We start from the raw sequence: 27,873 nt of genomic DNA on the forward strand, positions 1-27,873 counted from the left end.
GTCTCCTTGAGGAGGGAAAAAAATGAAGACATGTTTGGAGGAGTTGCGTGTGGCAAAACAGCTGGAGAAGCTCCTATAGCGGGTTCACTAGATAGGGAAAGTACATTAGCAAAGATCATGATCATTGGTAAGACAACAGACAACTTTGTTATGGCAGCCATGATGTTAGAATTGTATGGTAGCCTTATCTAAAGCAAGATATAGTGAAGGGAATGCAGGCAGTAAAATGTTGAAAACTTGAAAGGTAACTAGATAAAGATGGCTATGACTGCTAGTTCAACATCATGGGATAGACAGTGACTGATTTAATCCTGCCGGCTTGGTTTTGTTGCCCTTATTTATAAGAACCTTTTGTTTTTCTTGACTGTCCTTTTGTGTCCTAGGTGTTCTGCATCATTTATTGATTCTGTAGTCTGCGCTTGGGAAAGCAATGTCTGTGAAGACGGACACAGTGGTAGCAGTGGAGCCATATAATTCTGTAAGGGGAAATAGGCCTTTGCTTGTTAGTTTGTGCTTTCAATGCTGTTTCAACAAGATTTGCGTATTCTTAACACAAAAAAAAAAAAAAAAACCTATATTTCCTGGGCCTTGGTTTTGTCTCCCCATTAAAAAAAAATGTGGGAGGTGGTAGCCTGTTTTTAAGATTGAAGTATCCATCTTTCTATCATCATAAAAAAAAAATCATATGAATCATATATTCTTTTCTTCTATCATTAGGTTACAAATATAGAATTCAAATGGAAGAGATTTTCATGAAACTTCCTCAATTATCATACAACTATAATAAAATATATGATTAACACGTTTATTGAACTTGAAACGGAATAAAAGAGATGGTTCCATCCTCCTATTTTTCTTTTTTGAATAGAGAGATTTATGAACTGGGATTTTAATTCATGTAAATACAGATGGTATAATATAAGCAAGAATTTCCAGGAAGATTTCATTTCTACGCGCTCATGTTTGCACCACAAGCACCCATTGTGTGTCTAATTCTTATAATTTAAGCAGACGTGCGAAAGGCATGTTGTTTCAAAGAAATCCTCTCCATGCCCACACAAGGGCTATGAGTTTTATAAATCATCTCACTCAATAGGAAATTCCCTCACCTTTGCACCTTTGAATTGGCACAAAAACAAGAGAAAACATACAGAATCTAACAGGTCCTGCACCTACTTGCTTTCACTACATTAAAAGATACTATCTTCAACAGTCATGTCTGTTTTTGTTCCTTGTTTATTTGGCTTTCTGAAGACACTAGAATCTTGAAGTTTTCCATACAAAGATTGCTGGTGAGGAAAAGAAAACTTCTTGTAATGGGGATTGAACTAACATCTACCTACACACTTCTTCAGAACCTTTAAAATCATAGCCAGCACTAGCACAATCCATTCAGTTCGAACTTCAAGAGTTCTTATAGAAGTTCCAAAAGGAGCTCTGTAATGGGAAAGCACACTTCAGGAAACAAAATGACAACAAAAATGTGTGGTGTTTCTCTCCTTTTCTTCTCTCTTCTTGTTCTCTCAGGTAAGTTTTCTACCACCAATATGTTACTATCAGTTTTGTAGTTTTTTTTTTTTCCGACTAATTTCACAATCTTTCACTTTGACAGATGCGATTACTTTAAGGAAGATTGGGGTGAACTACGGCCGCTTTGGGAACAACTTGCCATCTGCATATGAATCCATAGAAATTCTTAGATCCATGAAAGCTGGCAGCGTAAAGCTCTATGATGCCAACCCTGAAATCCTGAGACTCTTGGCAAGAACCAATATCCATGTCTCCATTATGGTTAGAAATGATGAGATCATCAACATTGCTGCCAATCAGACCACAGCAAACAAATGGGTTGAAGACAATGTCCTCCGCTACTACCCTGACACCATAATCCGAACCATTCTCGTTGGCAATGAAGTTCTCAGCTATTCTTCAGATGCAGGAAAACAGATTTGGAATCATCTTGTGCCTGCAATGCGCAGAATTAAGATCTCTCTCAGAGCTCAGGATATTCGTAACATCAAAGTAGGTACTCCACTGGCCATGGACGTTCTGCAAACATCATTTCCGCCATCAAATGGGACTTTCCGGTCTGATATCTCAACGTCAGTGATGGTGCCACTGCTAAACTTCTTAAATAGTACCAAGTCATTTTTCTTCATTGATGCCTACCCTTATTTCCCGTGGTCTGCAAATCCCATCAACATAAGCCTCAATTTTGCACTGTTTCAATCAAATATCAAATACACAGACCCTGGTACCGGCTTAGTATACACCAACCTCCTAGACCAAATGCTTGACTCACTTGTTTTTGCCATGACCAAACTTGGATATCCCGATGTCCGGCTCTCAATAGCTGAAACCGGCTGGCCCAATGCAGGCGATATTGATGAAGCTGGAGCTAACATTAAAAATGCAGCTACTTACAATCGGAAACTTGTTAGAAAGATGACTGCTAGTAACCCAACCGGCACCCCAGCTAGACCAGGTGCACTCATACCAACATTTATCTTTGCATTGTACGATGAGAACCGAAAGACCGGCCCTGGGACAGAGCGGCACTGGGGCTTGTTGCATCCGAATGGGACATCAATATATCAAATTGATTTGACAGGGAAGAGAGCATCATCAGACTATGAAACCCTACCTCCAGCACAAAATAACGTGCCTTATAAAGGCAGACTATGGTGCATAGCAGCACCAGAGGTCAATCTGACAGAGTTGGAAAGCGCATTAACTTTTGCATGCAATCAAGGAAATGGGACCTGTGACTCCTTGACCCCAGGGAAGGAATGTTATGAGCCACTGTCTGTAACTTGGCATGCCAGTTACGCATTTAGCTCGTACTGGGCTAAGTTCAGGAGCCAGGGTGCCAATTGCTACTTCAACGGACTTGCTCAGCAGACCACCAGCAATCCAAGTGAGTTGCATGATTTTAAGTGATGGGTTTGAGGACCACGAACAATTCTCAAACACATTAATACCAACATAAATATTAACTGTCCTGTGATTTTGTTTTCATGTGCTATTGATTTATTTACAAAGTAATTTAGTTATTTAAACCAGAGAAAACTAAAGAAAATTTGTTTATTTTTTCGTGACAAAAATTAAATTTTATTTTATTATTTTCTATGCTTCATTTTTTTTTATTTTCATATATATCAGTGCTATGTTAAAAATAAATTTTAAAAAGTAAATCAAAAATATATTATTTTGATATATTTCTAAATAAAAAATATTTAAAAAAACAATCAATACCACAAATTTAAAACAATATCAATTGCAAAATCATGATTCGGATGAACTTGATATCTGTTCTACATTTCTTATTTGCAAAAGCACGATGCAAATTTGCGATATGAAAGGTCCACCTTGTTAATTTCTTCTTTTCTTTCTGATGATTTTTTGAGCAGGTCGAGGATCGTGCCAGTTCCCCAGTGTGACTATTTGAAGACAATTTAAGCTTCTGTAAGCAGTATAAGAACATGAAGCTGATTTAATCAAGTTTTATTTCAGAACTCTCAGTTTTAGCTGATATTTATGACAAAAAAAAGCAAGTAACGCAGAAGAACATGTTTCTGACCTCAAAAGAAAACAGTGAGCTCTATAACATCATTTAAGGAATGGTTTACAGCATGTTTTCTCGTCTCTATCTACTTTATCATGGGAGGGATGATTAGTCATCTACAAAGTGGGTGACTTTTGGACATCAGCTTTAAAATGATTACTTCCAGTGCATTACATCACAATTTTCTCAAGGTACTAAACTGCATGATTGGAGAATATATTGGGACCCTATGAATTCATCCTGTCCATTTGATGAGAACTAGAAAAAAAAAAAAACAAAAAAAATTCAAGAATGAAATAATGCAGGTAACTATATGTTAATTTCAAAACAAAATTTCGATTCATCTAAAGCACAAAACTCAAAAACTAGTAGCCGGCCCTGCATCATAACTATTCATCCATATAACCTCAATTACAAAGTTAGGCAACGTCTTATAAAGAAAAAAAAAATCATGGGTTAGCAGCGGCAATAGCAGAACTGAGAGAGGGCATGGAGCCAAACCGGAAGAAATAAACCTCCCTGCAAAACTAAGAAACCAAAGCCGCCAGCCTAGCACTGGGGATTGGGTGGGCAGCAGCAAAATAACATTCTGAACAACTTTCTAGAGCACTAAACAAGATATACTTCTGGATTGCATTCCAGATAAGAAAAATCCTCGTCTAACACAGACACAGAGACAGTAGCTTTGCCAAAAAGCAGCTACTCCCTCCACCAGCTTTAGAACCACGAAACCAAACTAATGGTGGATAAAAGCTCCTGAAAAGAAAAAAGAAAAAGAAACATAAACTCAACAAAATCTCCACTCTAGCAGCAGCGAAATTATATGTAAAGACAACCACCAACAAGCACTGACCCTACTAGCAGAGAAGTGTAATGAAAAATAGTATCTTCTTCATTTTATTTTTTGAGAGTTATTTTTCTTTTGAATTTCATCTTTCAATAAAAAAAATATATCCTTTTCCTTTTAATTTCTTTGTCTTTTTCTTAATTCTTTTATAAAAGTTTTATTTCTTTTTGATTTAGTTCTTCAATTATAATTTATCATGTATTCTTTTTTTTTTAATTTAATCCTTATTTTTTTAATTTCTATTTTCTTTTTCTTGGACCTTTTATAAAAGTTTTATTAGTTTCAAATATCATCCTTCAATCCAAGTTTATGGTGTGTTATTTTTATTTTAATTTGATCCTCATTCTTTTATTCTTTTTTTGATGGATTTATTTTTCTTTTAAATTGCCCTCTAATTTATTTTTTTATTTTGAATTTCACCCTTATTTTTTTAATTACCATTTTTTTAATCTTTGATCCTTCTGTGTTGTTAATTTTTTTAATATCGTTTCATTCTTCAGCGTTTAATTTGCTAGGGATTGTGCTTTACCATTTTTCCATGTACAATGCTTCTAGTTTAATAACCCGGGTCACGAGTTTGAAAAGTTGGCACGGGTCTATTTCCTCTCTTTCTTACTTTTCTTTCTTTCTTCATTTCATCGTTCAATATTGTTTTTTATTAAAAAAAATTGACTCTATAGTTTTCTTTGATTTTTTTTATCGGGTTATCCTGATCTCATGATCTAGACCATGAGTTTTGCAGGTTATCACAAGTTAACTCGCTTTTTATTACCTATATTATATGTCTATCACACTACTTCAGGTTAACTCAGACCTGTTTTATCATTTCCTTTTTTATCTAATTATGTGCCTCTATGAATTTTTCCTATCGTATTGTTTTTTTATAAAAAATAATTATTTGTTTGCTATTATTGCCTCCATGAACATTATTTTTTACAGGGAAAAATGCAAACCCACGGCGTAGCGTGGGCCTATGCCTTGTATAAACTAAATGAGAAGGGGGTTTTACTGTATTACTTCTTCCATAACACTATTATTCATTGTAATATTGTTTTTCTCATTCTTTTTTTTTCTCATTTGTTTTTTTTTTCAATTTAAATTAAATAATTTAATGTTAAGTTTATTGGAGATTGAATTTCATAATTTTTTTCAATTAACTTTTTATAAGATTATCTCAAATTCATGACCCGGACTGCAAGTTTGACTGGTTGACTCGAGTTTTTTTTCCGTTTTTTCTATTGATTTTGTTTTCAACTTTATCCTTCAACATTAGATTAATCGAGAATTGAGCTTCGTCATTTGTTTCAGTTTACTTTTTATGAGCTTATCCTCATCTTATAACTCGGGTCACGGGTTTAACTAATTAACCCTGGTTCATTCGAGTAGTTTATTTGTGTCCTTTTTAATTGATTTTTTTATTTTTATTTTTCCATACTGGTTTGATTAATAATTGAGCTTCATAATTGTTTTTCAATTTGCTTTCTATTGGGTTATCCCGGTTTCATGATTTGGATCGCGAGTTTAAAAAGTTAACTTGGGTTAAATTGGATTATTTTTTAGGTCATTTCCTAATTGTTTTTGTTTTTTTAGAAATTAAGTTTTATAATTTATTTTGATTTGCTTTTGGGGTTAAATTAATCCAATATATTATTGTCTTAATATTTATTAAAAAACATCTCATTTTAAATACTTAATTAAAGCAAAACTTTATTTTTACTGGTCATTCTATTTGTCTTTGAACCTGTTAAAATAATCATAATAGATTAATTACGATAATTTAATTTTTTTTTACTATAAAAAAAAGTAGCATCTGACCTAGTGGAGCACAGGTAATAATGTAATATTCAACATAAATTGAATCTTTTTATTAAGTGATCCAGGGTGTCGCTTGCCAAGCATTCGATTTTGTTTTACCCAAATTGGATAGAAACCTAATCTTAATTTAAAAAAAAACTCCTCTTAATGTTATCTTCAATTTTACGGAAAAGACAAGGTTATTATAGGATAAAAAAAACGTCATTTCACTATTCATAAATTAAATTAAAAAAAAAACTAAAGGTGAAGAAAAATATATTGTAATCTACTAGATATGTCACTATTAATTAGAATACTAAAATGATATTATTGTTATTGATATGAAAAAATTTTGAACCGGAAATTACAGGCAAGGTCATCTTTTTATTATGATATAATTGTCCTTTACAAATTATATGAGGTTAGATTGATTTTTTTTATATAGTAAAAATACTAATTTAATCCTGTAATAAAAAAAATTTAATGCATGTTACCCAGGGGTGTTTTGATCTTTTTAATTTTTCAAAATTATATCATTACTTTGATATCCTTAAAGACAAAATCAACATAGCTCTCTCATAAGAGTTTTCTTTGTTATTTTACATTGGTTTGGATTTGAAGGTTACTTGCGGGTTTTATTTATTAACATATATTAAATATTATTTAAAAAATAACCTTTTAGTGTGTGTGGACAACCTCCTCGACGTTTATGCAGGGTTATTTGACCACCAAATGTTGTCAGGGCGGTGTTTGAAGGTTTTAATGTCGCCTATGGGATGAGACAATGTGTGTACCAGACACGTCTTTGGTTTGGCGTTGGCGACCATTTCTTTTTTCCTTTTCCTTCTTTGTCTCCTCTTCTAATTTTTTTTCCTTTCTTATTCTTTCTCTTCTCTTCTAATTCAGTGTCAGCCCCTTTAAAATTCCAGACTAGCGCCATCAATTTCTTTTTTATTCACATTTGGTCCATTTCCTTTTGATTATAATTTTTTTTAATAAGCTATAAAATTACAAATATTTTTTAATTTCACCCCTTTGAATTTTTTAACCTCTCAAATTTAATCTTTATTCTTTTGATTATAAATTTTCTTAATTTTTAATAAGATATAAAATTACAATTGTTTTTTAATTTCACCTCCTTTCATTTTTTTAATGTTTTAAATTTGGTTCATATTCTTTTGATTGCTATATGTTTTGTTTGAGATAATTTTTTATATTTTTTTTACAATTTCATCCTCCATGAGTTTTTTTTCTATCAAATTTGATCTCAATTTTTTTTATTGCTATCTTTTTTTCCCTTAACAAGTTTTTTTTTGTATTTTTTTTAGGATTTCATCCTTTAAAAATAAATCGGTTAGAAATTAAGCTTCTTCCTTCTTTTTTTTAGAGTTTTTCTTTACTATTTTTCATGATTCGCCTTCTATGTGATTAATCTCAGGTTTATGACCAAAATTATCACTTTCAAATGTTAACGTGAGTTGACTTTTTTAGGTCCTTTTTTTAAATTGATTTATCTAAATTGGTCTTTCTACTCTTGTTTTTTTACAGGGTTATCTCGATCATATGTTCATGGTCGCAGGGTTTGCATATTAACCGGAGTTGACTTAAAAAGATTTCATGGTATGGGGTTAATCTTGGGTTCGTGACCTAAGTCATCGGTTTCAAAGGTTAATGCGAATTGATTTTTTTGGGTCTTTTTAAAAAAAATATTTATTTATTTCAATTTAATCCTTCAAGATTTGATTTATTGAAAATTAGTTTTTGTAATTTTTTTTCTTTATATTGGGTTATCCCGATGATGTGACCATGGTCACTGGGTTTGTGAGTTAACTCGGGTTAACCCATGTTTTTTTCCGTTGTTTTTTTAAATTAATTTTTTTTTTGTCCTTTAATATTGACTTGTTCGATAATTGAGTTTTATGATTTTATTCAATTTGCTTTCTAATGCAGGTACCCTTATATCTTGATGGGGTAGAGATTTTGCATTTTGATATGGAAGGGCTCATATCGAGTCTTTTTTTATTTTTTTTAATTATATATTTTTAAAATATCCTTGAATATTTTATTTACTAGAAATCGAGCTTTATTTTTTTTTTAATATGAAGCTATCATATTCTCATTTAATTTATTAAGAATTGTTCTTCAAACTTATTTTTTTATATTTTTTTATATGAGATTATTTCAGTCTTTTGTCAATGATCGTAAAGTTTACGAGTTGACATAGTTTAACTGATATTTTTTTTTTCAGTTTGCCTTTTAATATTAAATTATTTGATAATCTGAGTAGAGTCAAGTAATGTTTTTCTTATCTATTTTATTGTTATTATATATTTTTAATTATACTATTTAAATTACCAATAAAAGGAATAACTCATATATTTTTTTATAGTATTTCTCCACCACGCAGGTATCGTGAGCCACAAATCTAAGTTATTAGTTATTTGTTTTTTTATTACAAAGACCGGACCGTGACGAATCTTCTAATCATATCTCGTGTTTATCTAGTAGAAGACCGTGAGGGGCTCTCCATCATCGGGCATGGGGCAGTGCCACCAAGTAAAGCAACTGATTATTTTACTCATTTCTAGAAATCTGACCCTGACCTTTCCACGTCCACGTCATCAGGCTACTAAAGACACAGCATGTAACGCTAATTTGTTTATGGCTTACATTATACTATAAGATAATAGATTCACACATTTTGATTTTGATTTTGATTTCGATTTCTTGTCTCTTCTTGGCTAAACTATATTTTAGTTGTCATCCATTTATCAGCCTTCCACTTCGATCCTTTTTGTTTAATGTTCTCTCTAATACTTATGTTAAATTATAGTTGTTGGACACCTGTTTATTTTATTTGAAACCAATCACATGAATTTGAATTATATTTTTCAGAATACATGTTAAAATAAATTAAACTAGTTATCTTGATTTTTTTTAATTTAAAAATTGTTTTTAATACGAGATTAATTAAATTGGTATATTGGTCCGCGCTTCGCAGTGGTATAATAACAATTTTTATTTCAAATGTAAACAAATATAAAGAGTGTAGAGAATATTTTAAATGTCTTGGAGCCAGACTCAACAGTAATTTTTGACTAAACACAGAAAAAAGACAATGCCTCTCATGACGCTATAGTGTTATTCACAGTGTAATCACTCTATGTCTACAGTTTGGTTCACAGTGCAATGAGTCTATACACACAGTGAAGTAAAAAAAAATTAAATTTTTTTAAAATCATTTTTGAAACGCAAAAACAAACATGTTTTAATAAGAAAATTCAACTCAACCTCAAATGAAAAAAATATCATCACCCAACTTTTGTACAATATAAAAAAGTTACATCAATTTATTTCTTCTTTACAGTATGAAAAAAACTTTCAATAAAAGAAAAAAAAAGAATTTAAAGAGGAAAAAAAATAAAATTAGAAATATCTTAAAAGGAAAAAAAATTAGTTGCCGGTGTATTGAGCGCTGCTCTGCTATGCGCTATTCTTGGTGCTACTGTAGAAAATATTTTTATTTGAAGTTGGTGATGATGCAAATACATTCCGTGCTTTTAACCTAACTCAAACATTTTTACATGTGAAAAAAATTGTTATTGATCCGCTGCGAAGTGCAGGCCAATATGCTAGCTGTTATATTATTACATAATGTTTATTTTTTAAAATATTTTTTTTAAAAAATATTTAGATAACATTTTTTATTTTTTAAAATTGATTTTTTTATATCATCACAACAAAAAAAATACAAAAACATAAAAAAAATATTAATTTAAATTAAAGAAAAAATATTAATTGAATTTTTTTATTGACCTAATTTTCTTGGGTCTGGCTGCCCAGCTAGACCCAACAATAATTTTTAATTAAACATAGAAAAGACAACGCTTCTATGGTACTACAATGTCGCCCATATTGTAAATACTCTATATCTATAATGTGGTCCACAATGCAATGGGTTTATGTTTACAGTAAATACATAGTGTTTATTGTTTTTTTTTTGTTTTTTTATTAACCTAATCTTCTTGGGTTTGGTTGATAGCTAGACTCAGCAGTAATTTTTGACTAAAAATAGAAAAGATAATGCTCCCATAACGCTACAGTTACGTCTACAAGTACAAACACTCTATACCTAGGGTATGATCTATAATACAATAAATCTCCTTACATAATAAATAAGCAATAATTGTTTTCTACATGTATAGCATAATGTGCCGTGGCATCAAGTATCCAGTTGAGTCTCCATTTATGACAATAAAAGTAGGAAACGGAAAAAAGAAGCAAACGAGTTTTAACTACTCAGATACATATGAAATGCATGATCCTTGAACAGTTGAACTGCAACATATCTTCCTGTATTGTGTTGGATTCGAGTTACGCTTGAGCATACCACAACATATCTACGCAAATCCTAAGCCAACGGGGTAAGATTTCTGTCCTGGAAAGACATTTGCTTTCTATACCAAATCAGTTGATTTTAGTACTTTTTTTAAAAAATTCAATTACTTTTTTTCTTTTAATTTTGTTTTTAATATTAAATTAATTAAAAAGTAGTTTTTATAAAGTTATCATTTATATGTATATGAGTGGGTAGACAATTATGATAGAAAGACTTTTTGGAATTAAAATCGAAAAATTCAATAAGGGGCCTAAGTTAAATGTCGATAAATATATAGGGACCACAAATCTTGTATACTCTACCCGTATATTTTCCCTTGGTGGCGTAGAAATATCCCACCTTGCTTGAATATAAAAAGAAGAAGCTATCTCCCTATCTTTCCTCGTGTATTTGTAGTTCTTACAGTGATATAAAACGCTGACCAGACCAACATTTGTCTGTGTCAGTCCAGTGACGGTTTTTGCTTCATTGATTCCGATGACTACTGCTACACCACTTTCTGCTTCTTCTTTTTCATCAAATCGAATGGCAATGGTTTCTTCAACTTTTAGCTCTGATTATTATGGTACTGGCGCCGCTGATATTACTAAAAGGCATGCTGCTTTTCAGTTCTTGGTCTCTCGCTATCATTTCAACAACTCTAAAATGTTCCTTCAGAAACAACGAAATTATGGGTTCTCTGCACGTCGAGGATTTCGAGTTTCTTGCGAAACCAAGGTAATATATGTACCCTTTTGAATTTAGCTTGTGTGGATAGAGATGCAAGCATATCTTGCGATTTTTATATGTTTTTTGGGTTCTTTACGTACTGTTTGATATATGCAAACTCTTTTCTTTTGCTTAAAAATTCTGCTATTATTAGTTGTAGTCATCATGCCTGTTCCTTCTTTAGCTTTTGTTTTTAGCTGTTATAACAGCTGATAATTTTATATCTTTTATCAGTTATGTTCTTTGTGTTTTTGGTATGATTGAGTGTTTGGAAATAACTTTTCTTTTATATCTTTGATTATGGTATTGAATTTGTCTTTCGACGTTTACAATTTGTCAAATTTTGATTTGGACAAGTTTTTGATACCAAATTGAGTAAATGTTCTCTCTCTGACTGGATAAGCTGTCAAGCCGGTTAGAAATTATGAAAAAAAGAGGTCACTGAATGCCTTTTCCGTACAATGATTTTATTTTGAAGACTAATTTAGCATGGTAATAACTGTTCTGGCAAGAAATTCAAAGTAATTGAGACTTTAGGACAGTTGGGATTTGTTGAAGTTGTGGATTAACTTTTGTGGTCCAGGCTCTTGGCTGTTTTCTTGAATTGGGAGGCTTCAGTGTTCATATGCCATTCCATGATTAAATGTATGTTATTACATAACTGTGTAACAAGCACCACCTTCTCATTAATATCATTTTGATTTCTGCGGTTACCTGGCGGAAGTTCAAGTCTGGTGGCTTCGTTGTTGGATCATTTCTTTAATCTCTAAACGTTTGCAGAATAGTATTTGGATATTTATTTTTCAAATGATTAGACACCTACTTTGTTGTTGACAAACTTCTACTTGTGAATGAATTTCCACTTCTTCTAGTTACTGTGACAACAACATAGCATGTTTTCCATGGGTTTACACCTTTTTGTTCATGTGGGCATGGCAGCATTATCTCTTGGCTGGACAATGCAAGTTCTGTAATGGAAAAGTGGGCCTGTGAGTTGTGAAATTAAACAAAGAGAAACATGCTTCGTTAATGCTCTCCCTTAATATCAAGACATGAACATGCTGGTTTATTGACTGAATGAAAAAGCATTAAAAGTTTGCTCTCGTAGATTTTTCAAGTTTAAAATTTGATGAATACATACAGGAAATACGACTAGGATCTCTAAGGTTTATTTTTTATTATTTCTTCTTTAGACAGAGGAGATTAAGATAAGAAGGTGTTCACCTAACCTAGAAAGTGCACTAGTTTCCAGAAATGGTGCCTTGACCTCTGATGACTGGAGAGCAGTTCCTGACATTTGGAGGTCTTCAGCAGAGAAATATGGCGATCAGGTTGCAGTGGTGGATCCGCATCATGATCCACCTACAAGTATGACTTATAAACAGGTAACCTTCCAACACAAATTTAGTTATTTATTTATTTATTATTATGTATCTCCTCGAGAAGCATGTGAAGAGACGATTTGTGCCCTGAGTTTAACTTAGGTTCTGTCCACACACAGAGCTCAGGTGATTAAATGTAGCCAATGATAAATTTTCATCATAGTGCTTGCAGCTATAAGATTATTAACTTAATTGAATTGGTGGCAATAGTTGTCATGTTAGCTATATGATCCATATTATTAGTTCTTTGACTGCATTTATATGCTTCTCTGTATGCTGCTTGATCTATGTGCTCAATATCAATGTTATCTGAAAAAAAGAGTAACTGTTGATTCCATTTGTTGTAATAAATTGTGAATGTTTCTTCCCATTGAAGCTGATTGGTCTTTACCATATTATAGGATCTTTTTTCTATCCATAGACATGGAATGCAAGTTCTTTCAAGTTCTTGGTAAATAAGTTAATTTGTTCTAATTAGCTGCTTTCACATCAAATATTACCTTTTCTCTTCAAAATTGCAGCTGGAGCAGGAAATTTTAGATTTTTCTGAAGGCCTGAGGGTTATTGGAGTTAAGCCAGATGAGAAACTTGCACTTTTTGCTGATAATTCATACCGGTGGCTTGTTGCAGATCAAGGTGCCTGGCAATTTCATTTATGTTTACCTACTTGCTAATTTCTATATATTTTTTCTTTATCTTATAGTTCTCTCCCTTGTGGTTTATGTGTGTGTATCTATGTTATCTAGCATACACGCGTTTCTGCGTTAGCATCTTCACAATGTGCAAGCCTTTCAGTTTAGCCATAGAGGGTTATTGCCTCTAGCAGGATGTTTTTGGCTGGTGTTTGTCCTTGTTCATAATGCTGGAGTGAAGAACTCAAAATGAAATAATTTGACCCTTTTCTTTATTACCACTACAAATCTTTGGCAAGGGAATGGATGATTGTAATTTGCAATTATTGAATACCTAAAACTTTTGGATATCCTCCTTTTGTTATATAATATCTCAATAGCCACTTTGAGCCTTGCCGAAAGGCTTAACCATTCTTGATTTAAACTCTTAGAATGCCATAGTGCTCCTAAACGGTAATGTGACAGATTTAAAACTTTTTTAACATTTTTTTTTATCGAGCTTGTTAACCTGTCTATTCCAGATTTCTTTTTGCCTTGAACAAACCCTGGAATCACTGATGTTTTAGGGCCTAGAGAAACTGGGAAATTTTATTTTAAATGCTCCTTGCCTTCAATTACATATTGACTATCATTCCCCTGTCCACATGGTTGTCAAAGACTCAAAAGGTTTCAGATGCTAGAAGAAAAAAGGATGTTTAGGGTGTTTAATCATGGAAAGGAAGAAGGTGTTCCGTTTTGCAGTGTCCATGTGCTCCTCTTGGAAGAATCATTGTTGACTTTTTATTTCATTTGATGCATGGTAACTGTACCTTTCTTTTGCAATATATCTTATTGATATTTTTCCTAGGTATGATGGCCATGGGAGCAGTTGATGTGGTGAGGGGATCAAGATCATCTGTTGAAGAGCTATTACAAATATACAATCACTCTGAAAGGTTTGCAAAAGAACTTTCCTTTAAATGTATATTATTTCTATATTTTATCTTTACATATGGATAATAATAGAGGATGGTTAATTGTAACCCAGTTTATTTTTAATTAGATGATAAGCAAATATGTATGCAGGATTTTAATACTCTTCCTGACATTTCCTTAATTCTGGGATAAAGCATGTAAGTTAGGGACTTTAGGATTGACAATTATGGGGGAAGACTCGGGCTTATGGGAATGGGAATGAAGGATGTAGAAGATAAAGAAACAAGTGACACATTGATAGGAAAAATAGAGAAAGCGGTGCTAGAAATAGTGCAGAGAATAAAGAAAAGAATAATTTTGTATTTTGGTGAGTACTTGGCTTATGGTACAACTGTTAAGTACTAAGCTGAGAATAAAATAGTGTCGTCATAGCATTATTTTGTTAGTCCCCACCAAGCTACTCAGTTTGTGCTTTTCTACAACTAGCCAGACTCGTCACACCCTGAAAAAAAATTGATGATTTGGGTTTGGTCAGATAAGATTGACTTTGCCTGGCAGTTCTAAATACCCCAACAGACACACTTGTCTAATATGTGTTGAAAGTGTTTGAATCAATGATATTTGGATTGCTGTGATAATGGTATTACAATTGTTTTTGAAGAGTTTCAGGAAGTGGATTCCTTTTGTTTTCAATCTGTAATGGCACTAGTGTTATTGCTGATTTTTTTTATTATTACTACAGTGTTGCAATTGCAGTGGACAATCCTGAACTGTTCAATCGAATTGCAGAAACATTTTCTTCCAAGGCAGCTCCCAGATTTGTCATTCTACTCTGGGGAGAGAAGTCAAGCCTTACTATCAACGTAATGGAGGGGAAACCTATTTTTAATTACAAGGAGATAGTAGATTTGGGGCGAGAGAGCCGTAAGGCTTTCTTTGATTCTGGTGATGCTAGTAAGTTGATCAGTTTGCAAATTAATATAGGAAGTTTATGTATGTATTATGTCATGAATTACCAGCACGCTTCTTTCTATGAGATCTTTGGGTTTATATTTTAAATCCCTGTTTCATATTACACGAAGAGTTTGTCTTGTTGGCTGCTTTTAAAGCTTGAATACATAAAGCAGCCTTTAAGAGGCTAACTTGAAGCTCGGTATTAAAATTTTTGTAACCATGTTGTGGATTATATGCTCTAGGGAGAATGCCAGAGTATTTGAGAAACTCTTCTGAAACAGTTTCCTCTTTATGCCTGGATCAGGATGCAACCCTTAGGAGTTAGGTACACCACTGGTATTAGTTAAATCTTCATATATTTTCCATGGATCCAAGTTTGGTGCAGTTGATGTATTTGTTAGGATGGAACAGAAATCTAATAATTAATTTCAATTGTTGTTACTTAAATTGGCTGCTTAGTGTAGCATGGTCATATTTGAAACATTAGTGATGATTTTTATGCTCAAAGTGGCTTTAATTGCTATTCAGCCAATCATGCGTGTGCAATACATCTGCAGCTTTTGTGTGTGTGCTTGCGCACGCTTGTCTGTGGATCAACTAGGCTAAGACAATTATCGCAGTCATTATTGTTCATCATATTACTTAGTTACAAGGAAGAGATAAACTTTTATATCACTTGTCAAGCAGTGTGATTGTACAGATGTGCTGCTTTTAGTGGAAGGTGCTGTGTTCAATTTATATATATGTAACAGGATTTCCAGTCAGTGCATGTTACCATCAAATGTATACAAAATACAAACTGAAAGTATCAGAATATGTTCCATCAATAATGCTCTATGGTTATATTAATTCTTCTGTGAAATAAAATATTTCTATGCTAGTTGAAAGAAAAGAAGAAAAAAAAAGAACAGCACCTCGCTTTCCTTTTCCGGATTATCTTAAGAATTTTCTATTGATAATGATTGCAGGGCAGCACTACAAATATGAAACAATAAGCTCTGATGATATTGCTACACTTGTTTATACTAGTGGAACCACTGGAAATCCAAAGGGTGTGATGCTTACACATAAGAATCTGCTGCACCAGGTTTGTAGTTATTCCCTATCTTTTTGCCTATTTCCTTTCATTTAACTTTTTGTTGATGTTCCCTGCTCCAATCTTTTTTCTTGCATATCTCTTCCTAATAATAAAAATATCTTTTAATCTGACGAAAAACAAAATTCTCAAGTGTCTAATCTTGTGTGTGCACTAAATATCTGTGATCAATCAGAAAATAGAGCTATTCTTTTTCTTGGATCATGACCTGCTCAGCTTGCCATTTGTAATAACCTTACACTGTATAACTAGCCTCATCAAGCACATTACCATATTTGCTGACACTCAATTGTTTGAAGGCAAATTAATCTAGGAACCCAAAAGGAGTTCCCTATTTTAATCTTATTTTGCTTGTCTTCAAGAGAAATCCTTGTTAATCTTCAATGCTTACTCATTTCTCATAATTCAAAATCAAAATCATTTCTTTAAAAGTCCACCTTCTTCACCAAACCACTTGAAGGAAATCAATGGTTAGATATTCAATCCGGATCTAAATCCAGTTGAACCATTACACTGTTACAATACTATCATTGTGCATATGTTGCTATTTAGTTTTGAAGTTGTACAAGCTCTGTATGAGCTGTCCTGTCCTTTCTGTATAAATCTTTCATGGTATCCAATGAGCAAAGCTCTCTCAATTTCAGTTAAAACAAATGCACACAATTTTCCTTTATTGTCCGCCCTCTCTTTTACTTGGAACATGTACTCCTCCTCCGTTGAATTTGGAAGAATGAGGCAGAAAAAAAAAGCTTTGAGATTCTCATCTGAGGAGAAAAATCATTCCGGGTGAGAATGTTGTATCAACATATAAAAGAAGAATGAGGCAACAACCATAATGTTGATGATCAAGCATGGAAGAATCTGCACAGCTAAAGTGGAACCCTTTATATAAAAAAAATAAAGCAGTGAGGAGACCATCCTTTTGTTGTGGCATGCTCTTCAGATTATGAATTTATAGGGGTCCTCAGGCCTACTAATTGAACTGACTCTTTGGTTACAGTTGAAAGCAAAACTTGGTTAACTTAATGAGGAGGCCATTTACAGTGTCAATTGTTTTCCAGATAAATAATTTTTGGGAAATTGTGCCTGCCCAACCTGCAGACAGATTTCTGAGTATGCTTCCACCTTGGCATGCATATGAGCGAGCTTGTGAGTATTTCATATTTGCAAATGGAGCTGAGCAAGTATACACAACTGTCAGAAATTTTAAGGTATTGGTTTTTTATTGTGGCTTTTGAAATGATCCTTTATAATTTTAATGATGAATCATTTTATCAGTTTCCATCACCCACTGTATAGTCTGTTCACCTGGCACTGTTTATATGGTTTAACTGCAATTACTTTCATTCATAGGTTGATCTGCAGCAATATCAGCCGCATTACGTGATCTCCGTTCCTTTAGTATTTGAGACACTTTACAGGTGGTCCAGTGTATTGCTACTTGGAAGTTTGTGGTTATTTTTTATTTTTATTTTTTTGGCTTGATACTTCACATGGAAATTATCTTATTCATATTAAGGAGCTTGCAAAAAAACAAAAAAAAAAACTAATCCAGTGACTGTAAAAATATCATCTAATCCACTGGTTTGAAAAGTATTAAAAGATTGGTCCAAGTAAGAAAATGGATTTCAGCGACTATTCAATATATTTTGTGGATCTAACTTCCAATCTTATACAATAATCAGAAGGGAGAAGGCAGATCCATCCAAATTAGTTTGGGATTAACACTTAATTTGAGTCGAGTATTCATTTGAACTTGATACAATACGATGCATTGCAAAGCATCATATTTCTATGAACTCAAAAAACTTGTGTTTATATATATGTACTACAAGCATATTGATTTGCTTGTGTTTGTACATGTATTAAAGTATCTGCATATTAAACTCTCTACATGAAGAATTCTTGAGCATTTTAAAAGAGACTCCGTGTTATTAGGGCCTTTGAATAATGCAGCAACACCTGGTCTTTCTTTAGGATCTTGTTTTCGTTTGGTTTGTCATTTTAATTTTTCACTGGAGCTATTATCATTGAATGGTTACTTTGCAATATCTAAGCAGATTTGCTTTTAAATGTTGAAATAATTGCTGACTAGGGATAAAACTGAAATATGACTCACCATCTCCTTTAATTAGCCATGGGTTTAATTGATGATAAGTCCTAAGCCATTCTTGTACTTTGAAAGGCAAGGTTAGGTGGGTGTGGGGGAGGCTAATATACAAAAACTATTTATTTGGAAGTTTTCCTGCCTAGTCCCAAGTAGCCTTTTCAGTAAGTGTTCATGTCTCAGCAAGAAACCCAAATTCTTATTTAACGACCGAGGATGGGTTGTACTAAAGGGCAATCCTTCTAATAAATTTTCACCCTCATGTTTCTTCTGTTTTACCAATAGATTTGCAGTTAGCAGATTATAATTTAATATAACAGTTAATGAATCATGAATTGTCTGTTTAATTTTGTTCTACTATGTGCTCCACTTTGGTCAGTTGATTATTTGTTATCCATGCATTCCTCAAGACTGTTTTTATGTACAGTGGGATACAAAAACAGATTTCTACAAGCTCAACTCTTCGTAAACTTCTTGCATTTACCTTCATAAAGATCAGCTTGGCATACATGGAGATGAAGAAAATTTATGAGGTTTGATGGTTTGAAATTGTATGCAGCATTTATTCTTCACTTTATTTTGCTAATTTTCTTATCATGTAAATAAAAATTTGCTGGGCTCGAATTTATTATGTTTCCATGTGTTTTTGAAGGATGATTATGTCACCTTTTGATTTTGTTATATGCTTTTTGAACATTTTTTTTAATCTTATTATAAGTAGATTTATTTTTTGATAAAAAAAATATATGTTTAGTCACCAACACTCACTGTTTAATCTGTTCACTTATCTTAATTTGTTGTACACTCGCGCCAGTGGAACATATTCAGATATTTCATTGCTGCTACCTGCTTCCAAGTTAGTACCGCTCCTGTGACTCTTAGATCACAAAACTGCTCCTCTTGTTACCTTAGAACTGCTCAAGTACTTTGGCATGCAATGCTTCGTACAGTGAGCATCAGTGAATTTCATGAAACTCAGTAGGAGCCTGCCATTTATTTTTGAACCTGCTCTACACCTATATGCTTCCTAGGATGTGATCTTAAAACATGCTTTGTTTTCGGTACAAAAACTAATCTAGATGTCAATTTCCGGACCTTGTGATGAAAGAGGTTGGCCACCAACCGTTCATGGATCCATGCTGTATACATATTGCATGTTGGAAGTTCTTTTGGCTCTTCTTAATAACATTTCTTTTTCCCCTGCTTCAAATTGATTAACACCTAGTTTCATGCTCAATATATACTTCGCTTCAATTTCAATCAAGCTTGATATTGAAACCTTCCTTCCCTGTCAATTTGCTGATTAATTTAGGTTTATTTTCATTGACAGGGAACTTATCTTACAAGGTCTCAGAATGAACAGTCATATTTTGTTTCAATACTGGGCTGGTTACGGGCAAGAATCTTTGCTGCAATCTTGTTGCCAGTACATATGTTGGCTGAGAAGCTTGTATACAGTAAAATTCAGTCAGCAATTGGAATAAGAAAGGTGTATTTTTTTCTCTCCATAAGTTACCGTTTGACTTAATGCTTCATCATTAGCTCTCCCTTATCTGATAGATCAATTTTTCTGAGACATCTCAGCTTGGTACTTGAAAAAGTGGTTTTGAATCCTTGATGCCAATTCTGAAACAATTTATTCGATAGTTGAAGATTCATTCAACGGCTTTAAACTGATTTCCCTGCTCCCAATAATAAATGATGCCAGCTAGACAATTGATATTTCTTTTGAGGTTGTGATAATGTATTTTTTCTGTCACTGTTCAACAAGAAATATCCATTATCTCGTTGAACCTTCTTTTTGATTAACTACATACATACATCTTTTACTCTGAAATATCTGCTACCTTGCAGGCTGGTGTTAGTGGAGGTGGTAGTTTACCTGCACATGTTGACAAGTTTTTTGAGGTTCGATGCTCTCTTGGCTGGCTAAACAAGATATTTCTGATAGTGTCTCTTATAGAACTGCTATATGTGAACAGGCAATTGGTGTTGTGTTGCTGAATGGATACGGTATGACGGAGTCATCTCCAGTTCTAGCTGCTCGACGACTTAGCAATAATGTAAGATATACATCGATAAGTTTAGATTGTTGAAAATCTTGCATGTTTTCAACAATCCCAGAACTTACCCTATACACTGTCCTAGAAAGGACATCTTTTTCTTCCTTGTCACATCAGTTTGGAGTGGTTATGTACTCCTAGCTGTTCACTCGTGTTAATTTGTTTTCTAACTCCTTGAACATGGTACTGATGGTTAGAGAAGGATTTCTTTCTTTCTTTTTTTCTCTTGTATCGCCGCCAGTCTCTCTGACCTTAAATTTCAAACTCTCAAATGCATTTGCATGTATCTTCTTTTGCAGTTTCCTGAAAGGCTACTTTCTGTCAATTTCCTTAGTTTTGTATCATATAAATTTAATCTACCTTTAGCTTGCATGGCTGTAATGCTGTAGCAAATTTGACTTTTGAAGGTTCTTGGTTCAGTTGGGCATCCAATTCGGCATACAGAATTTAAAATTGTAGATGCTGAAACTGGAAAATCTCTTCCACATGGTTCAAAAGGGATTGTAAGAGTCAGGGGGCCCCAAGTGATGAAAGGTTACTACAAGGTAATAGTTTCTTCAAGAGAATGAATTTTTTTTTCTTGAGCTGTTGGAAGGAACACTTTGATGTTCATTGAAATAGTTCAGTAATAGAGTGTGTGTGTGTGTTTTTTTTTTCTTTCTATCTGTGAGACATAAAATATAAAGCTGACTCATGATAGCATATTGCTCGCAGAATGTTCTCTGAGTTTATAGAATCTATTCTGCTTGATATACGACAGCCTTGACATTGAAATTTTAGGGTTATTGATCAATTCGGTTGCCTTTTACTCAGAAATTTTGGTTGGTGTTTTGATTTTGGATACCAGTAGAGTAATAAGGGGTTCATTTGGGACTGAATTAGGATTTTTCAAAGCTGTCTGATCCATATCCACAATTCCAACTTTTCCATCAACACTATTAAGCTGGCTGATTTGATGCTTCTTTAATTTCAATTCTTAAGTCTCTTAAGGCCTTTTATGATTCTTGTGCATGAGGGTTTCCAATGGAGTATTAACACAAAATATTGCAAACTTGTTAGGAAACATTATCTAACATTGTCTTTTAAATATTAAAGCTCATTTTTTTGTGCGGATATTCTAGACTCTTATCTCTTTATACATGTGCAAGATTTGTAGTAAACTATATCCTAACCTAACCTAATAAGAGATAAGGGATTTTGATATTAAGCAAGAAAAGTGTTGCTAGATTCTTGTAAACAAGACTGTACTTGGTTCAACTAAAGTTAGACAAAGCTCCATCCATCTCTGAAAAATTGCAAAATTGTTCCTAGACACTGACTGTCCTTTTTTTTTTTTTGAAACATTGCACTAAAACATAAATAATTAGCCGAATACTATAAAAGTACTCTTTTGGCATATAGAACCTTTGAAGTGACCTGACTGGCTGACCATGATCGTTTTTGTTTCACCATTAGTAAGAGGCTAAGAGCTGCCTTTGCGTCCTGTCTTTTTTGGCTGGCTTAAAGAATAGGCATGGTTAGTCCATGAAAACACAGTGTATTTCCTAGTACACTCAGCTTGTAAATGTATCTTCCTTGAAAGTGGGTGGGGCTGGAATCGCTTGCCTTAGAACAGTGTCAGTGTGCAAAGAGAAGGAAGAAGTGGTCGTGCACCATGTTGATGAATTAAAAGGGAACTTCAAACACATGTATATGCTTTGCATTTTACCAGGAGCAGCTAAAAATCCTAAAAGAAAAAGGACCCTTGGGGTTTGGGAGTACTTATGTTTCTGATACTCTTCCTGCATGTTTTGTTTTTCATCTAATAATTCTTCCACCACACCTTCCCTGTATGGCATTGTTATTGCCTGTAAGGCATTAGAAGGCTTTTTCTAGAACCTGCGCCTACCGTTTCCTTTTATTGTTTCCAAAGTCATTTTTCTACCATTCACAATCACTCATGAATAAAAATGAGTCTTGTGGGTGTTCAAGGGCAGAGACCAACTATTCTGCTGTCAAAGGCCTTAGATTTGATAATTAATCCGTTTACAACTTGACATGCTATCCATCCTACTTGAGTCCTTTACCTAGTTTTGGTAATAAAGAATCTGTTACTCTTTTCTTCCAGGGTAGTAATAGTTCTTTCTGTTCTTCAGTAAAAATATATTGGATGTTTTCATGTAGTTGCAATCATTAAAAATGTTTCAGTAGCCTATTATGATGGATCCAAAATTTTCTGCGAGTTTAGTTTACTTCACAGTGAAGAAACTGCACAGTATACATCTGAAATGCAGTGGCGATCATCATCATGGTCTGAAGATAAATAGTATAATTTAGGATTGTGAAACTAACAATGCCATTACAGAACACCAAAAAGCACTTTTATTTAAGTCATAAAATTTTGTTTCTTATTCTTTCTACGTGTAGTTTGCATTTAAATTATTGCATCAAGATACTATTTCTTTATCACAATGTTAATTATTGCAAGTGACACATTTGTAATAATCTTTGACTAGAATCCATTGGCCACAAAGCAAGCTGTAGATGAGGATGGTTGGCTAAACACTGGTGATTTAGGTTGGATAGCTCCTTACCATTCAAGAGGGAAAAGCCGTCGCTGTGGAGGGGTTATTGTTCTTGAAGGTCGTGCTAAGGATACTATAGTTCTTACGACAGGTATTATTGGAAAGCATGTGGTTTTCCTTCTATACCACTGCAGTTACTACCACTCCCTTGCTCTCTCTGAAGTAATAAGTTAGACGCACAAAAAAAACATATGAAAATAATTTATGATGCCTTGATAATTGCACGAGATCTGACCCTGTTGTCTACCTTTCTCAGTTTATCTTCTATAAATGTGTCTACAGATGTAAGTAGCGTTAGCAGCATCAAAAAGTTTCAATTTTTCACTAGCATTGCTTATTTCAATCTTCTATTTAAATGCTTTGTTTGTTTTGTTTTTTTTTTTTTTTTTGTGGTGTATCTTTTCCCAATCATTATTGCATAATAATTATTATGCTCATGTCTGTGGTACTGAGTTGCATTTTCTTCTGAATAGAAGTATATTATTGCATGGACAATTTGCCTTTTCCCAAGAACAAAAATGCTCTATCTTCATCAAGTGTAAGTTTTCTTTTCCAGTGCATCATTCTGCCTATCAAGAGTATCATATATTCTACTTTTGAAATTGTTTGGAGCAAATAGGTGAAAATGTTGAGCCCTTGGAGCTTGAGGAAGCTGCAATGAAGAGTAGTCTTATTCAACAGATTGTTGTTATTGGCCAGGTTTGTTTCAATGATCATTTTCCTCAAGTCTTGAGCACCTTCATCTATGGTTTTCCATTTGTAAGTTGGTACTTTATATATTTACTATCATAAATCATGTGTAGGACCAACGTCGTCTTGGAGCTATAGTTGTTCCAAACAAAGAGGAGGTTCTAGAGGTTGCAAAAAAGTTGTCCATTGTAGATGCAGATGCCACTGAGCTGAGTAAGAAACAGATCGCCAGCCTGCTAGACAAAGAATTGAGGAAATGGTAAAACTCTTTTAACTTGAATTAATCTGAAGAATGTGAATTATAAAGACATGTTGTATAGCTTTTACGGTAGTTTAGAACAAATTAAAAGGATACAGTGGATGCAATGGAAAGCCGTGGGAGTTTTGTTCTCAGGGAGGTGGTGGTGCAAAGTGTTGGTAGATGAAATATTTACATGTTGAATATTTTTCTGCACTTGCCAATCTGTGTTGGGTGATCTTGAAGCTAGAGTGGGATCTCCAAAGTACAGGGAGTGGCAAAAGAAAACTTACAGAAATCGACGTCACAGCTAGAGCTTTTTAAAGACTTCGCTTTCCTTCATATTATTCTTTTATCATTCTCCTGCCCTTCTTCACAACAATTAACAACTTAACTAACAAGTCGAAGAAATGTAGTCTACAATCAAACTAGTCTCCTCAAACATTGCTGCAATTTTTGGATTACCCTTTCGTTTTTCTTTTATTTTTTTGCTTCTTTGTTTGTGCATAGCTATGCATTTGTGCTTATTAACAGGCAGTTCTCTGTTCATTTTCATTTGCTGCAATTGTGGTGGCGTATTTGGAAAAAAATTGAATTTCTTTCCATCTTGTACTAATCATTGTTCGATCCAATGCTCTTAAATGCAGGACATCAGAGGCTTCTTTTCAAATTGGACCAGTCCTTGTTATCGATGAGTCTTTTACAGTAAGTTTCACACAAGCAGTCTCTTGGCACTCCATTCAGGCAACACCTGCCATGTGGCTCAGTTACATTCTTTGTATTGCAGATCGACAGTGGCTTGATGACCCCAACAATGAAAATCCGAAGAGACAAAGTTGTAGCGCTATACGAAGAACAGATAGCCAATCTCTACAAGTAGTTGATGTGATCAAATGCATATACGAAGGACAGATAGCAATCTGTACAAGCAGTTGATATGACCAAATGCATATACGAAGATGATAAAATACAGAAAATTATTACAGCCCAGATAGTGAGCATAGAGTTAAAAGGCAAGGCCCCAATTAAGTCCACACAATTTGTATCTGTACATGTCTTGCAATAATTTATGTTAAATGGAGCAATAAAAGTTTAATTTATGATCAGTATACTGTCCACTTCAGTGATGATTGTCACTAAGATCAATTGGAATGAAACATTTACCAGTAATTTACATCAACTTTCTACATCTACTTGTCTATGTTTCATATCCGGTCAAAAATGGTGTTGAAATGAGATAAAAAAAAAAACATAAAAAATTAATCATGACAAACCTGTAACCATGCTAATTAAGGTTGTGTTAAGTTAGGATATCCTATTAAACATGTGATCCAGATCATGTGATTGAAATAACCCGATAAAAAAAATAAAAAAAATCATAAAGTTTTTTTTTTTAAAATAATAATCCGTGTTAACTTTTTAAACCCATGATCTGAGTTATTAGACCTGAAACACCTAATATGAAAAAATCATGAAGTTCAATTCTCAATCAATTAAGTATTGAATGATGAATTTGAAAAAATATATTCAATTATACAAAAAGATTTTAAAAATTGAAAGAATGAGGATCAAAATTAAAATACAAAATAATTTTTTATTTAATTGAAGGGTAAAAATGAAAAAAAAATCAATTTAGTAAAAGAAAAAAAAAGGATCAAAATTAATATGAAAAATAAAAACAATGTTGTAATTAAAGGGTGAAATTGAAAATAATAATTTGTACAAAAAATAAAATAAAATAAAATAAAAATCAAAACAATGAGGATCAAATTGAAAAACATAATACTATCAATTTGAATTGAATGATGAAATTTAAAACCACTAAAACTTTTACAAAAAAAAAACCAAGAAAAAAAATAGAAATCCAAAAAATAAGGACTCATTAGAGAATATAATATTGATAAATTAGAATTGAAAACAAATAAAATTTATATAAAAGGATCAAGACCAAAAATTAGAAATAGAAAAAAATAAAGATTGAAATTAAAATACCATCAACCAAAAGGGTCAAGCTGTAATTTTTGAGGGAGGAAAGAGAGAATAAGAAAAAGTAGTAGAAGAAGAAAGGTCTATTGATGCCAAAGTAGACCACCACCGGTGATATATATGACAACAATAGAAAAAGAATAAGGTGACACTTCTAACGACATGATTAAAGATATTTTTGGACATTATAAGGCATCGCACGTGCCTCTGGGTGTGCCATACGTGCACTTTTTTTTTTATTTAGCCAAATACAGAACTTCTTGTAAGTTGACTTTGTAATTACAAAAAAAAACCATTGTGAAAAGCTAAAAACACCCCTTACCTCAAGGTTTACTTTTTTAATGCAATGCATAGAAAAATCTTTGTTAATAATTTTTTTTAACAAAATTAAGCAATGCGTAGAAATTTTGATAAAATCTCTGTTAATAATTGTTTTCAACAAAAAATCTGTATCAAATTCAGGAGTCTTGTTCTCACTAGATGTAACCAAAAAAAAGACAAGGAATCTTCGAGTTGGTTCTCATCAGGGCTAGCTGGCAGGCTTTCTTTGAGGTGGGCTAGACAATAACTTGTTATGGTCTTAGTCTTAACAAGTAAAAAACTAACAGGGATTGAGAAGAAGGAAAACTTTCATTCATTACTTGCTTCTCACGTTCTCCAACTCCGTCCTATACTATATATAAGAAAATCAATTATTTGTCACTAACAAACAAACTAACTAATTCCAACTTCCAACTAACTACTCATTTATCACATGTTTTATTCTATATTTACACGTGATCATTGTGTTGATTATTGAACCTCTTCTTCAAACTTCCATGCTAAGGCCAACTGTATTTGTTTTTGTTAACGTACTTGCTGAGTTGGCTGAGCTGTAACAATACTCCCCCTTGGAGATTCTTGCCCTCAAGAATTCGTATTAAACTTAGGAAATTGACTGGATAAATCCTTAAAGAGGGAAAGAGTACCCTAATTAATGCATATATGTATTAGGGGATTGTAATCTCGTAATGTCCCTAAGTGGGGTCCGAAGTCTTTTGACTCATCATTTTATCCCTAAAGAAGAATTATGCCATATACTCTCCAGGCTGTTGATCATTGGCAAAAACCACCTCCTTAGTGCTCGAAGTACTAGGAATGCTGTCCTCGGGGGTTTGGGATAACCTTTCTATCCCCTGGGGCTCCCTGAAAGCATCGAGGAAGGGCTTATCTGACAATAAAAACTATCCTCCCCCTGTTAGGGGTGGATGCTACAGTTCTACCTCTTCTAGTCTCGAGGTCCAATCTAATGGCCCTTAATCCCCCATTGCTTCCTCCAATTCCTGGTCGAAACTTGAACTCGTCACTAGAGAAAGCAATGCCTTTATCTGTAGGGAATTTCGACCGGTGATGTACTGATATTTGCTTATAGGAGGTAAAGCACACTGACACAATATTTAACGTGGTTTGGCAAACCGCCTACATCCACGGGAGAAGCCATTGCATTATATAGGGAGAGTACAAGATTTACAACAATAGAGGAGGAGGAATCATCCCCTCTTTGGCAACTCTCAACCTCACTCTATTTCTCTCTTTTCAGTGCTGCAATGGCAGCTACTGCTGGCTGCCTTGGCAGCCCACTCTCTCCTACATCTCTCACATCTTTGGCTCTACTTTCCTTCTCTTTACTCTCTTATTTTGCTCTCTAATGTATGCCTCTATTTATAGGCATCCATGGTAGCCCCTTTTGCTCTTTTGTCAACAATGGTGGCTGCCAAACTTACCAAACTTTGACATTAGACAATGGTTGTTGGCTGCCACCAACAACCCACCATTGCAGCCATCTTCTTTGACAATGGCAGCCACATAATTGGCAATATTCCAACAATCACCCCCTTTGCCATTTATGTGGGCAATTGTTCTCTTGCTTCTTCAGCACACACTTGCATCCTGC

At 33.5% G+C, this 27,873-nt stretch overlaps 2 protein-coding genes across 2 annotated transcripts; both read left to right on the forward strand.

The window, feature by feature from the left end:
- Window positions 1-1,689: 1,689 nt before the first annotated feature.
- Window positions 1,690-3,448, forward strand: LOC133692127 (probable glucan endo-1,3-beta-glucosidase A6). The gene is made up of 2 exons (XM_062112839.1): window positions 1,690-2,917; window positions 3,411-3,448. Exons 1-2 carry the CDS (start codon window positions 1,705-1,707, stop codon window positions 3,446-3,448), a joined length of 1,251 nt encoding a protein of 416 aa, XP_061968823.1. The 5' UTR covers window positions 1,690-1,704.
- Window positions 3,449-10,956: 7,508 nt separating this feature from the next.
- Window positions 10,957-25,060, forward strand: LOC133691650 (probable acyl-activating enzyme 16, chloroplastic). The gene is made up of 18 exons (XM_062112249.1): window positions 10,957-11,322; window positions 12,507-12,698; window positions 13,217-13,331; window positions 14,175-14,262; window positions 14,985-15,196; window positions 16,165-16,283; window positions 17,354-17,503; window positions 17,646-17,713; window positions 18,827-18,932; window positions 19,730-19,888; window positions 20,254-20,307; window positions 20,382-20,462; window positions 20,870-21,007; window positions 22,958-23,117; window positions 23,646-23,725; window positions 23,830-23,975; window positions 24,602-24,659; window positions 24,742-25,060. Exons 1-18 carry the CDS (start codon window positions 11,083-11,085, stop codon window positions 24,832-24,834), a joined length of 2,259 nt encoding a protein of 752 aa, XP_061968233.1. The 5' UTR covers window positions 10,957-11,082; the 3' UTR covers window positions 24,835-25,060.
- Window positions 25,061-27,873: the final 2,813 nt, after the last annotated feature.

The sequence above is a fragment of the Populus nigra genome, chromosome 1 (assembly GCF_951802175.1).
Source record: "Populus nigra chromosome 1, ddPopNigr1.1, whole genome shotgun sequence".
Classification (NCBI taxonomy): domain Eukaryota; kingdom Viridiplantae; phylum Streptophyta; class Magnoliopsida; order Malpighiales; family Salicaceae; genus Populus; species Populus nigra.

Excerpts from the sequence above, each read along its gene's own strand:
- LOC133692127 (XM_062112839.1), top strand. The coding sequence starts at position 1,705 with ATGAAAGCTGGCAGCGTAAAGCTCTATGATGCCAACCCTGAAATCCTG. Across the intron at positions 2,918-3,410 it reads GCAGACCACCAGCAATCCAA|GTCGAGGATCGTGCCAGTTC; the intron begins GTGAGTTGCATG and ends TTTTTTGAGCAG.
- LOC133691650 (XM_062112249.1), top strand. The coding sequence starts at position 11,083 with ATGACTACTGCTACACCACTTTCTGCTTCTTCTTTTTCATCAAATCGA. Across the intron at positions 18,933-19,729 it reads AGATGAAGAAAATTTATGAG|GGAACTTATCTTACAAGGTC; the intron begins GTTTGATGGTTT and ends TTTCATTGACAG. Across the intron at positions 23,976-24,601 it reads GACAAAGAATTGAGGAAATG|GACATCAGAGGCTTCTTTTC; the intron begins GTAAAACTCTTT and ends TCTTAAATGCAG.